We start from the raw sequence: 13,531 nt of genomic DNA, 5'->3' as shown, positions 1-13,531 counted from the left end.
GATTGGCCTTCCTGAAAGTGAACCCTTGGAAGGCGACGGGTCCAGACGGGATCCCTGGTCGTGCACTCAGAGCCTGCGCGGACCAGCTGGCAGAGGTATTCACGGACATCTTTAACCTGTCCCTACTCCACTCCGAGGTCCCCACCTGCTTCAAGAAGACCACCATCATACCGGTGCCAAAGAAGAACCAGGCAACGTGCCTCAATGACTACCGACCAGTGGCCCTGACTTCAGTCGTAATGAAGTGCTTCGAGAGGTTGATCATGAAGCGCATCACCTCCATACTCCCAGAACGCCTTGATCCACTGCAATTCGCATACCGCTGCAACCGGTCCACATCAGACACCATTTCCCTAGCCCTACCCTCATCCCTAGAGCATCTCGAAAACAAGGACTCCTACATTAGACTCCTATTTATTGACTACAGCTCCGCCTTCAACACCATAATCCCAGCCAAGCTCATATCAAAGCTCCAAAACCTAGGACTTGGCTCCCCACTCTGCAAATGGATCGTCGATTTTCTGACCAACAGACCATAATCAGTAAGAATGAACAACAACACCTCCTCCACAATAGTCCTCAACACCGGCGCCCCGCAAGGCTGCGTACTTAGCCCCCTACTCTACTCCCTGTACACACACAACTGCGTGGCAAAACTTGGTTCCAACTCCATCTACAAGTTTGCTGATGATACGGCCATAGTGGGCCGGATCTCGAATAACGATGAGTCCGAATACAGGCGGGAGATAGAGAACCTAGTGGAATGGTGTAGCGACAACAATCTCTCCCTCAATGCCAGCAAAACTAAAGAGCTGGTAATTGACTTCAGGAAGCAAAGTACTGTACACACCCCTGTCAGCATCAACGGGGCCGAGGTGGAGATGGTTAGCAGTTTCAAATTCCTAGGGGTGCACATCTCCAAAAATCTGTCCTGGTCCACCCACGTCGACGCTACCACCAAGAAAGCACAACAGCGCCTATACTTCCTCAGTAAACTAAGGAAATCCGACATGTCCACATTGACTCTTACCAACTTTTACAGATGCACCATAGAAAGCATCCTATCAGGCTGCATCACAGCCTGGTATGGCAACTGTACGGCCCAGGACCGCAAGAAACATCAGAGAGTCGTGAACACCGCCCAGTCCATCACACGAACCTGCCTCCCATCCATTGACTCCATCTACACCTCCCGCTGCCTGGGGAAAGCGGGCAGTATAATCAAAGATCCCTCCCACCCGGCTTACTCACTCTTCCAACTTCTTCCATCGGGCAGGAGATACAGAAGTCTGAGAACACGCACGAACAGACTCAAAAACAGCTTCTTCCCCTCTGTCACCAGACTCCTAAATGACCCTCTTATGGACTGATTTCATTAACACTACACCCTGTATGCTTCATCCGATGCCAGTGCTTTTGTAGTTACATTGTATATGTTGTGTTGCCCTATTGTGTATTTTCTTTTATTCCCTTTTCTTCTCATGTACTTAATGATCTGTTGAGCTGCTCGCAGAAAAATACTTTTCACTGTACCTCGGTACACGTGACAATAAACAAATCCAATCCAATCCAATCGATAAGGGGGTAGATCCCAGGGCTGAACCTTGAGCGCAGGAGATGCATTTTCTGTCCTTCTGTGGGGGTGCCTCCGGCCGTCTCGAGGTAGCCTTGAAAGCACACCAGCCAGTGTTTAAAAATTGCAGCAGAGTTCTCCACCTGGGGGCTGAGTTGTAGGCACTCCGGTTTGATTCGGAGATCCATTCTTCCAGCTTAAGTCTAGTAGATTAAATTGATGCGCGATCAATTACACTCAAGACGAAGTGATTTCATAATTGAAGGCTTTAATCTACTAGAACTTGTTCCCCAGCAGCTTCGATACAGAAAGTGAAGGCTGCTGGGACAGCACCGTTCCTTAAGGCGGAGCTACGTACAACAGCCAATGGTAGACTCCTGGGTCTAACCAATGGCCATCAGCCTCTTAGGTACCTCAATACCTGGTACTACCACAGTAAGGCCTTTGACAAGGTCCCTCATGGTAGACTGGTACAAAAGGTGAAGTCACACGGGATCAGAGGTGAGCTGGCAAGGTGGATACAGAACTGGCTAGGTCATAGAAGGCAGAGAGTAGCAATGGAAGGGTGCTTTTCTGATTGGAGGGCTGTGACTAGTGGTGTTCCACAGGGATCAGTGCTGGGACCTTCGCTGTTCGTAGAAAATATAAATGATTTGGAGGAAAATGTAACTGGTCTGATTAGTAAGTTTGCGGACGTCACAAAGGTTGGTGGAATTGCGGGTAGCGATGAGGACTGTCGGGAGGATACAGCATGATTTTGATCGTTTGGAGACTTGGGCGGAGAGATGGCAGATGGAGTTTAATCCGGACAAATGTGAAGTACTGCATTTTGGAAGGTCTAATGCAAGTCGGGAATATACAGTGAATGGTAGAACCCTCAAGAGTATTGACAGTCAGAGAGATCTAGGTGTACAGTCCACAGGTCACTGAAAGGAGCAACACAGGTGGAGAAAGTAGTCAAGAAGGCGTACGGCATGCTTGCCTTCATTGGCCGAGGCATTGAGTATAAAAATTGGCAAGTCATGTTGCAGCTGTATAGAGCCTTAGTTAGGCCACACTTGGAGTATAGTGTTCAATTCTGTTCGCCACACTACCAGAAGGATGTGGAGGCTTAAGAGAGGGTGCAGAAGAGATTTACCAGAATGTTGCCTGGTATGGAGGGCATTAGCTATGAGGAGCGGTTGAATAAACTCGGTTTGTTCTCACTGGAACGATGGAGGTTGAGGGGCGACCTGATAGAGGTCTACAAAATTATGAGGGACATAGATAGGGTGGATAGTCAGAGACTTTTTCCCAGGGTAGAGGGGTCAATTACTAGGGGGCATAGATTTAAGGTGCGAGGGGCAAGGTTTAGAGGAGATGTACAAATTGTTTACACAGAGGGTAGTGGGTGCCTGGAACTTGCTGCCGGAGGAGGTGGTGGAAGCAGGGACGATAGTGACATTTAAGGGGCATCTTGACAAGTACATGAATAGGATGGGAATAGAGGGATACGGACCCCGGAAGTGTAGAAGATTTTAGTTTAGACGGGCAGCATGGTCGGCACAGGCTTGGAGGGCCGAAGGGCCTGTTCCTGCGCTGTACTTTTCTTTGTTCTTTGTTCTTTGTTCTATAACCACAATTTTAACTGCTGCACCATCCCTAAACCTCTCCATCTCCTGTCCCTGTCTCTTACTTTAAAATGCTCCTTAAAATCTACCTCTTTAATCAAACTTTGGGTGGCCTGCCCTTAAATCCCACTTTGTGACTTGGTATCACTTTAGTTCTGATTATGTTCCCTTGAATACCCTGAGACATTCCACTGTACCATCGCTGCTATTTAAATGCAGCTTGTTGTTGTCCAGCAGTACAGCTCTCCATGTGACCCTAGTGATAAGTGAGGGGTCTAATGTAATGCACACAGAGAGTGTTGACACAGATTGTGAATCTACTTGACTCTGCATGTCTCTCACTGGGCAGAAATCTAATATGACTGACTCCGCACTTTATTTCACCAGGATATAGCAGGTGCTGAGTGGTCTGCGTATTACCAAAAAGCCTCCAATGATTCCAGCAAGTTTAAGATCAGTGAGATAAAAGACAAAAAAATCAAACTGCAGCTTCAGATGCTTCAGGACAAAGGGTCTGGGGTTTTATCTCCAACCGAATTGACTCAAGTAAGTGACCAGTGAAATACTGACTCATTGATCTGGTAAAGAGAATTTTAGCACAAAAACGGAAAATACTGGGCAATCTCAGCAGGTCTGACAACACCTGTGAAGTGAGAAGGGAGCTAACGTTCCGAGTCAGGGTGACTCTTTGTCAAAGCTCTTGGCTGGTTGTTGGCGGAAATGGAACAGAATTTTGGCCCAGTTTTAGGATTAGTGGAAATATTTACAGATACAGGCTAGCACCAAACATTAAATCACCTTTAATTACTTCAGCTAAAACCATGATCTGCCTGTAGGTGCTGCTGAATGGGCCAATTAGTTAGAATGAAGATTAAACACAGACCGTTTTTCAATTCAATACTCGATGAAAGGTGTCGGGAAGGGTGGGGAGTGGGTGCAGAAAAGGGTCAGGAATAGGTGCCAGAAAGGATGGTGAGAGGGTACAGGGAAGGTTGTGGAGTTGATGCCGGGCAGGGTGGGGAGTTGGTGCCCGGAAGGGTGGGAAGTGGGCGCCAGGAACTGTGAGAAACAGGGTGGAGGGGGGGAGGTTGGGAGACAGAATGTATAATGAGGGGGTTGAAGTGTGCAGATGAGGTGGAGGAGGGTAGGGAGTGTGGATGGAGGAGGGGACGAGTGGAGGAGGGTAGGTGTAGGGGTGAGGGAGGATAACAGGGGGTGAATATCTATAGGTGCCATTGCCAATCTTGGAGATTTAGTTTTTTCTGTTCGAATTCCTGCCTAACAACCGGCCAATTGACAGTCAGGCAATGAGCAGGAAACCAAATGCAGCAGCCTACAGGCCACGGAGCCATCGGGATTCTCCCCTTGGGACCACGTGGGGGAGACTGGAGATTGGGGTGTGCCCGGTGAGAGAGCCATTGTCGGAGGAAGGAAGATTGTTTTTTGTGGGTGAAAGAGAGAAAGGTTGTGATTGTTGCCTGAAATGAATTCTAGGTGCTGGTGTGTAGAAAGAGAGAGCACAATGCGGAAAGTTTGGAGTAAAAGAGCATTTATGGCTCTCTGTGGGTTCTGTGTCTGCTTCTGAGTGAGATGCTCTGGTTCCAATCCTATTCCAGGACTTGTTGCCCACATAAAGGAGTGGTGGTGATGTGGTTGACAATCAACCGGCCAACATTTCCCCCCTATTCCCCACAGAGGGAAGAAAAAGTCTGTGAAGATCACAGTACAAAAGGAAGCCATCCGGCCCATCAAGTCTGCACCGGCCCTTGGAAAGAGCACTCACTTAAGTCCACACCTCCACCCTATTCCCGTAACCCAGTAACCCCACCTAACCTTTTTTGGACACTAAGGGACAATTCATCTTGGCCTGACCTGCACATTTTGGACTGTGTGAAGGAAACCGGAGCACCCGGAGGAAACCCACGCAGACACGGGGAGAACGTGCAGACTCCACACAGACAGTGACCCAAGCCAGGAATCGAACCTGGGACCCTGAAGCTGTGAAGCAATAGTGCTAACCACTGTGCTACCATGCCGCCCTAAGTATTGGGAGTGTGGGGGCCAAAGGCTCCCTTGAGCAGCCAGGGAAGAGAATTTCTGCTTCTACTGGCCCACAAGGAGCTCTGAGAAAGGATCTTACCTTCTTGAGCCGGTATCTCCCACCTCCCTTTTACTGATGGGTTTCCTAAGCCGATGAAACCCACATGTTAACTCAACATTCTAATTGCACTGGAGGAGACTGACACTCACTTGCCATGAAATGGAAACAGGTGTACATAGCCTGTTGGTGAATTGACCCACACTTTTTAATTTTTAAACCACACCCACCCCAATTCTCACAACCCTTTTCTGCCCAACCCAGGGGTGGGCATGAGAGATAATATCATGTCCATTTGGAAAATTGAGTGCGTGAGGAAACTTTCTGTTGAATCTAGCATGTCCCTGGATAGTGGGAGAATGCTCATCATCTTGTCATTGTTATGATTACAGCTGAACCAAATTCAGAATGAAATGGTCTCTATCTACAGCACTGGCATAGTCTGCAATCCAGCTGAACCCTCTCACTGTATGGAACTGGAGCCAGGTATCTGATACTTCTCAGTTCATTCCCAGACACTCACTCATGTGTATCTCAGGCACACACGCAAACACAAACATGCACATGCACAGTCACATGTATACAAACTCACACAACCCGCACACACACAGACACGTACAGGCACACATACCTACACTCACCCACACTCACACCCACATACACACAGAAGCACACACTTGCACAACACACATGCACACACATACATACGCACAGGCACACGCACATATACTGACACACACAGGCACACATTTGCAGACATACACACACATCATAGACACATGCGTATACATACACACATGCACAGAAACACACACATCATAAACACACAGACACACCCACCCACACATATATACACACAGGCTCATATGTACACACACACACATTTGTACACACACACATGCATACATGAAGACATCATACACACACACACCACATACATCATACACACAAGCACAGGCACACACATCATACACTGCTTACATCACCTGCACACAATATACACACACATCATACACATATTATACATACACATATATGCACACATCATATTCATACACAGCACACTTGAACCCATCATATACCCACCCAGTAAACACACCCACTATACATGCACAAAATATGTACATATCATATGCACACATCATATGCATATACTCATGCACACTCACACATTCATACACACATCATACATAGACATCATACAGAAACACACATCTCACATACACATTCATTATACATGCACACATTGTACGCACACATTATACACACACATATACATCACACATACACAGACTTAGTCCCAACAGACACATACATTATATATGCACACATTTACTTAAACATATTATGCAGACACACATAAATCACACACATTATACGCACACGCACCATCGACACTCACAAACAGATACACATACACAGACAGACACACACTCAATCACACATTTTACACACACACATATATTATATGCACACACACCATACACACATACATAATCATATATCATACATACACGTCATATAATTGCATACACCCTACATACATACAAAGCGTACATTCACACAAACCACACACAGACACACATACACAAGTATCTATAGATATATATATATATTCTACATATCTCACACATAAATGCCTACAGTGTAAATGACAGTTCAAGCGTACAATGCAGGGTTAAGCTGCTGTATGTGGAGTATGTATTTAAGGTGTTATGTGGGTTCTAAGGCTCCGTTGCGCAGGCAGGAATTGTGAGAAAAGTGCTGGTCAGAAATATTAAACTCTCTATGTCTGGGCAGACAAGATGCACCTTTCACCAGATGCTAAGGCTGAGATGAGAGACCGAGTTGCTGTTCAGTTCTCTGATTTTACTGAGATATCCAGCACCATCACACTCAGGGAAAGTATTGATAACAAACCTTTCACATAGCAAAATGTCCCAGCTCATTACACAAGGTATCCTGCAAATAAATACTAACTATATTAGGAAATGTTAGGGAGACGACTGAAAGCTTAGTCAGTGCAATAGGTATGAAGCAGTGTAGTAAAGAATTATGGAGAATAGGAGAGGTTTACGAAAGAATTCCAAACTTCACTCCTTGGTAGATGAAGGCACAAGCTCGACTGGAGCCTTAGACAAGCAGCCAAAACCACAGCTTAATATCAGTCTGAATGTCGGAATTGTAACAGTGCAACAGTCTCGCAATACTCCACCTCAAACAGTGCAGCATTGCCTCAGTACTGACCCTCTGACAATGCAGTACTGCCTCAGTACTGATGATAGTGACATTTAAGGGGCATCTTGACAAATACATGAATAGGATGGGAATAGAGGGATACGGCCCAGGAAGTGTAGAAGATTGTAGTTTAGTCGGGCAGCATGGTCGGCACGGGCTTGGAGGGCCGAAGGACCTGTACCTGTGTTGTACTTTTCTTTGTTCTTTGTTCTTTGTTTGTGCTGACCCTCTAACATTGCTGCACTCCCTCAGTACTGACCCTCTGACAATGCAGCACTGTCTCAGTACTGACCCTCCAACAGTGCAGCACTCCCTCAGTACTGACCCTCTGACAGTGCAGCACTCCCTTAGTACTGACCCTCTGACAGTGCGGCACTTCCTCAGCAGTGATCCTCTGACAGTGCACAACTCCCTCAGCACTGACCCTCTGACAGTGTGGTACTCCCTCAGTACTGACCCTCTGAAAATGCAGCATTCCCTCAGTACTGACCCTTTGACAGTGCAGCACTATCTCAGTACTGTCCGTTTGACTGTGCCGCACACCCTCGGTATTGACCCTCCAACAGTGCAGCACTCCCTCAGTACAGACCCTCTGGTAGTGCAGAACACCCTCTGTTGCTCTGAATTTTAGCCTTAGTTTAATTGCTCTGTTCTATCACCTTTGCTCTTGAGTCGCCAGGTATCTTTCTGATACCGCCACGTGGTTCAAGTCCGAGTAATGATCAATAATCCAACACCCGCTTAGTAAGAGTTAAATCAACGCACATTTATTATATACAGTAATCAATACTTATACATAAATTCTACTTCTAAGCTACTTCCTACAACTAACAGGCCAATACTTAACTTTGGAAATGGCCCACCAGGTCAGGGAAACAAATGGCCTTTCGTATGGGTTCTGAGCCTGCGGGATTCAAAGCTGGTACAGATCGATAGCTAGGAGTGCCTATCTCATAGCGAGCGTTGAAGTAAGACTTACGATTTGAGCGGTTGTTGCAGAAGGTCAGCAGAAGGGTGTCGAAGGGTGTCGGAGGGTGCAGAGAGAGATCGATTTGAACTTGGACTCTATTCTTATAGTCCCCAGGGGCTTCCCGCCTTTCGGGGCGGACCCTGTACCTGGTTCCAAGTGATTGGACTTTGTCCCAATCACTTAGGTTCGATATTCTCCAATGCTGGAGCGATTCCTTGATCGATGGGCGGTTGTGGGGTGGTCGTTCACCTCTCTTTGTGTAGGCTCCTGCTGGCGCCGAAAAGTCTGGGTTGGCTTTGAGTGTCTAATTTGTTGCACATTGTTCCCGGGGATTGCTAATTAATATTCAGATGGCTGGTGTGTTGTTATGCTGATGGCTGCAGGTATCGATCCTGTCTGGCCTCCCCAGGGGCGAATACACTGTTTTACCTGCAGCTGTTTGTTTTAGTCCTGTTGGCTGATTTTCCCATCAGCCTTTTCCGTTCGCCATTTTAAATCGGGGTTGGCCATTCTAAATCGGGAGTTAGCCATTTTAACTGGCTACACCTCAGTACTGACCCTCCAGCAGTGCAGCACTCACTCAGTGCCTACCCTCCGACAGTGCAATACTCCCTCAGTACTGACCCTCCAACGCTGCAGTATTCCCTCAGTACAGAACCTCTGGTAGTGCAGAACTCCCTCAGCACTGACCCTCCAACAGTGCAGCACTCCCTCAGACCTGACCCTCCAACAATGCAGCAATCCCTCAGTATTGACCCTCGATAGTGTGAGACCCTCTCAGTGCTGGCTCTCTGACAATGCAGAATTCCCTCAGTACTGACCCTCCAACAGTGTAGCAGTCCCTCAATACTGACCATCCAACAGTGCAGCACTCCCACAACCCCTCTGGTAGTGCAGAACTCCCTCAGTACTGACCCTCCAACAGTGCAGCGGAGTACTCCCTCTGTACCTTTCCTTCGACAGTGCAGCACACCCTCAGTACTGACACTCCAACAGTACGGCACTCCCACAGTACTGACCCTCTGGTAGTGTAGCAGCCCCTCAGTACTGACCCTCTGACAGTTCCATGTTCCCTCAATACTTACCTCCATCAGTGCAGCACTTCCTCAGTACTGACCCTCTGACAGTGCAGCACTCTCCCAGTACTGACCCTCTGACAGTGCGGCACTCCCTCAGCAGTAACCCTCTGACAGTGCAGCACTCCCCCAGTACTTGTCATGATATTCAGGTAAACATCATAGCACATACATGCTGATGGACAGATCAACGGACTAATTAACACACACACAGCACCACAGCCAATCACAGGCAAGAGCACACACAGTACAAAACAGGGAACACAACACTTCCTGAGCATTCCAGCAGGAGACAGCTCAGGGCACAGAGCTCATAGCAAGCCACTCAGACATCCACCATGTGCTGAGTGCCACTACAAGATAGTATTAGGAATAGGTCCACAGATTCTAGGGTTATGATCGAACCTCAGTAACCAGTTTACCACTGTAAATAAATGTTAGTAATAAAACTGAGTTGTACCATTCGCAACCGTGTTGGTTCGTCTGTGTAGCAGAGTACTCAACACATCATAGTACCAGGAGTAACTGTGGGACCTACCTACGGATCCTCCGGAATCTGCCATCCTGCGCCATGGACACTGTCAGCACACCACAGCCGCTACAAGTCGCTGGATACCTCGGCGTTAATTTTAAGCTGTTCAAACAGCGCTTCCAGCTCTTCCTGGAAGCCAACAAAAAGGAGAGCGCTTCAGACACCAGGAAAATCGCCGCCCTCCTCTCCACGGCAGGTCAACACGCCATCCATGTCTACAACTCCCTGGTGTTCGCGGAAGGTGAGGACAAGACCAAGTATAAGACGGTCCTTCTCAAACTCGACCAACACTTCAACGTCGAGGTCAACGAGAGTTTCGAGAGGTATCGCTTCCAGCAGCGCCTGCAGGGTAAGGATGAGCCCTTTCAACCCTTCCTTGCGCTTCTCCGTATCCTCACGCAGTCCTGCGGTTACGACACCACCTCCGATTCCATGATTCAGGACTAGATCGTTTTTGGGGTCACCTCGGGCACCTTACACCAGCAGCTCTTAAAAATAAAAGGCCTCACCCTAGCCTCCGCAATCGAAGCCTGTGTCCTGCATGAAAACGCGACTAGCCGCTACTCCCAGTTTCAGGCGGCCGAATCGGCGCGGCAGGGGTCCTACGCGGCCGGATCGGCGAGGCAGGCGTCCTACGAGGCCGAACGGGTCCAGGCGATTGAGTTCCTCCCGGCCCGCGGCCTGGACGAGGGAGGCCATTTCGCACGCTTTTCGAGGCCTCCCACGTTTGTGCGCGCCAAAAACGACGTCGACAAAGAGGGACGTGATGCGCAGGCGCGCTCGACGCAAGACCGAACTGCACATGCGCGGTGGCGCAACGAACGCCATGACGTCACGACGTGCGGCATCTGCGGAGCCGCACATTTAAAGCGGCAATGTCCCGCAAGAAACCGACAATGCCTCCGCTGCGGCAAGATGGGCCACTACGCTGCCTGCTGTCGAGCAGCTCAACCTGCCAATGTTCCCCAATTCCGACAACCTCGCAGGGACGTGCGGACCATTCAGCCTCCTTACTACGAGTCGTGCCCAGACGATATTCAGACCAGTGACACAGACGACTGGGACGCCTTCCGTGTTTCGGTCATTGATGGGAACCGGATGTCTCCAGCCAGGACCCACCAGCCGTTGCAAGTGAACACTGTCAGTCCGGGTGATGAATGGTGTGCCACCCTAACGGTCAACCGATCACCGATAACATTCCGTCTGGACACTGGCGCCTCCGCCAACCTCATAGCATGGTCAGCCTTCTACGCCATGAAGGTCAGACCACCAATTCGGCCATCCCGGTGCAAGATGGTCGACTACAATGGGAACGTTATCCCAGCTATGGGATCCTGCCAGCTCCAGGCGACACACAAACGGCCACACTCTCATTCGAGATATTCGGGTCATCAAAGGACTCCCTGCTAGGCGCACAGGCATGCAAGGTTCTCCACCTCGTGCAACGAGTCCACGCTCTGTCTCCAGAAGGCACATCTGACTTCCCGGATGCAGAATTCAGGGCGCATCTCCAATCACTCCTCGCCCACAACCAGGAGGCATTCGAGGGCATGGGAACACTGCCCTACACCTACAGAATTCGGCTCAAACCGGACGCCACCCCGGTCATTCACGCACCTCGCAGGGTCCCAGCGCCACTCAAAGACCGCCTCAAGCAGCAGCTGCAGGTTCTCCAGGACCAAGGGGTGCTATCCCGAGTCACGGAGCCCACGCCATGGGTCAGCTCCATGGTGTGTGTTAAGAGGCCCTCCGGCGAGCTCCGGATCTGCATTGATCCAAAAGACCTCAACAACAACATGAGGGAACACTACCCCATACCCAAACGGGAAGAGATCACGAGCGAAATGGCTCGGGCTAAAATCTTCACAAAACTGGATGCCTCGAAGGGTTTTTGGCAGATCCAACTGGATCAGTCCAGCCGAAAGCTGTGCACCTTCAACACCCCTTTTGGCAGGTTCTGCTATAACAGAATGCCATTTGGCATCATTTCGGCATCCGAGTCTTTCACAGGATCATGGAGCAGATGAGGGAGGGCATCGAAGGGGTGCGCGTCTACGTGGACGACGTCATCATCTAGTCCACCACACCACAGGAGCACATCAATCGTCTCCAGCACGTCTTAGCGCGCATACGGGAAAACGGCCTGCGCCTCAACCGAGCCAAGTGTTCTTTCGGCCAAACCGAGCTGAAGTTCTTGGGGGACCACATTTCCCGGTCAGGGGTCCGTCCGGATGCAGACAAGGTCAGCGCCATTACAGCCATGCCGCAGCCGGCAGACTAGAAAGCAGTGAATCATAGAATCATAGAAGTTTACAGCATGGAAACAGGCCCTTCGGCCCAACCAGTCCATGCCGCCCAGTTTTTACCATTAAGCTAGTCCCAGTTGCCTGCACTTGGCCCATAACCCTCTATACCCATCTTACCCATGTAACTATCTAAATGCTTTTTAAAAGACACAATTGTACCCGCCTCTACTACTACCTCTGGCAGCACATTCCAGATACTCACTACCCTCTGAGTGAAGAAATTGCCCCTCTGGGCCCTTCTGAATCTCTCCCCTCTCACCTTAAACCTATGCCCTCTAGATTTAGACTCCCCTACCTTTGGGAAAAGATGTTGACTATCTACCTTATCTATGCCCCTCATTATTTTATAGACCTCTATAAGATCACCCCTAAGCCTCCTACGCTCCAGGGAAAAAAGTCCCAGTCTATCCAGCCTCTCCTTATAACTCAAACCATCAAATCCCGGTAACATCCTAGTAAATCTTTTCTGCACTCTTTCTAGTTTAATAATATCCTTTCTATAATAGGGTGACCAGAACTGCACACAGTATTCCAAGTGTGGCCGTACCAATGTCTTGTACAACTTCAACAAGACGTCCCAACTCCTGTATTCAATGTTCTGACCAATGAAACCAAACATGCCGAATGCCTTCTTCACCACTCTGTCCACCTGCGACTCCACCTTCAAGGAGCTATGAACCTGTACTCCTAGATCTCTTTGTTCTATAACTGTCCCCAACGCCATACCATTAACTGAGTAGGTCCTGGCCTGATTCGATCTGCCAAAATGCATCACCTCACATTTATCTAAATTAAACTCCATCTGCCATTCGTCGGCCCACTGGCCTAATTGATCAAGATCCCGTTGCAATCCTAGATAACCTTCTTCACTATCCACTGAACCACCAATCTTGGTGTCATCTGCAAACTTACTAACCATGCCTCCTAAATTCTCATCCAAATCATTAATATAAATCACAAATAACAGTGGACCCAGCACTGATCCCTGAGGCACACCACTGGTCACAGGCCTCCAGTTTGAAAAACAACCCTCTACAACCACCCTCTGTCTTCTGTCGTCCAGCCAATTTTGAATCCAATTGGCAACCTTACCCTGGATCCCGTGAGCTTTAACCTTCTGCAACAACC

At 48.8% G+C, this 13,531-nt stretch overlaps 1 protein-coding gene across 1 annotated transcript in view; it reads left to right on the top strand.

The window, feature by feature from the left end:
- Positions 1–13,531, top strand: part of ace2 (angiotensin I converting enzyme 2) — a 134,992-nt gene that overhangs the window by 42,535 nt on the left and 78,926 nt on the right. Inside the window, exons 2-3 of the mRNA XM_072514347.1 lie at positions 3,571–3,729; positions 5,674–5,767. Of these exons, the coding sequence (XP_072370448.1) occupies positions 3,571–3,729; positions 5,674–5,767 (253 nt within the window). The remainder of the gene's footprint in view (positions 1–3,570; positions 3,730–5,673; positions 5,768–13,531) is intronic.

Source organism: Scyliorhinus torazame, chromosome 8 (genome assembly GCF_047496885.1).
Source record: "Scyliorhinus torazame isolate Kashiwa2021f chromosome 8, sScyTor2.1, whole genome shotgun sequence".
Classification (NCBI taxonomy): domain Eukaryota; kingdom Metazoa; phylum Chordata; class Chondrichthyes; order Carcharhiniformes; family Scyliorhinidae; genus Scyliorhinus; species Scyliorhinus torazame.
The sequence above is the reverse complement of the archived record's forward strand: the minus strand, read 5'-3'. Positions and strand labels throughout refer to the sequence as shown.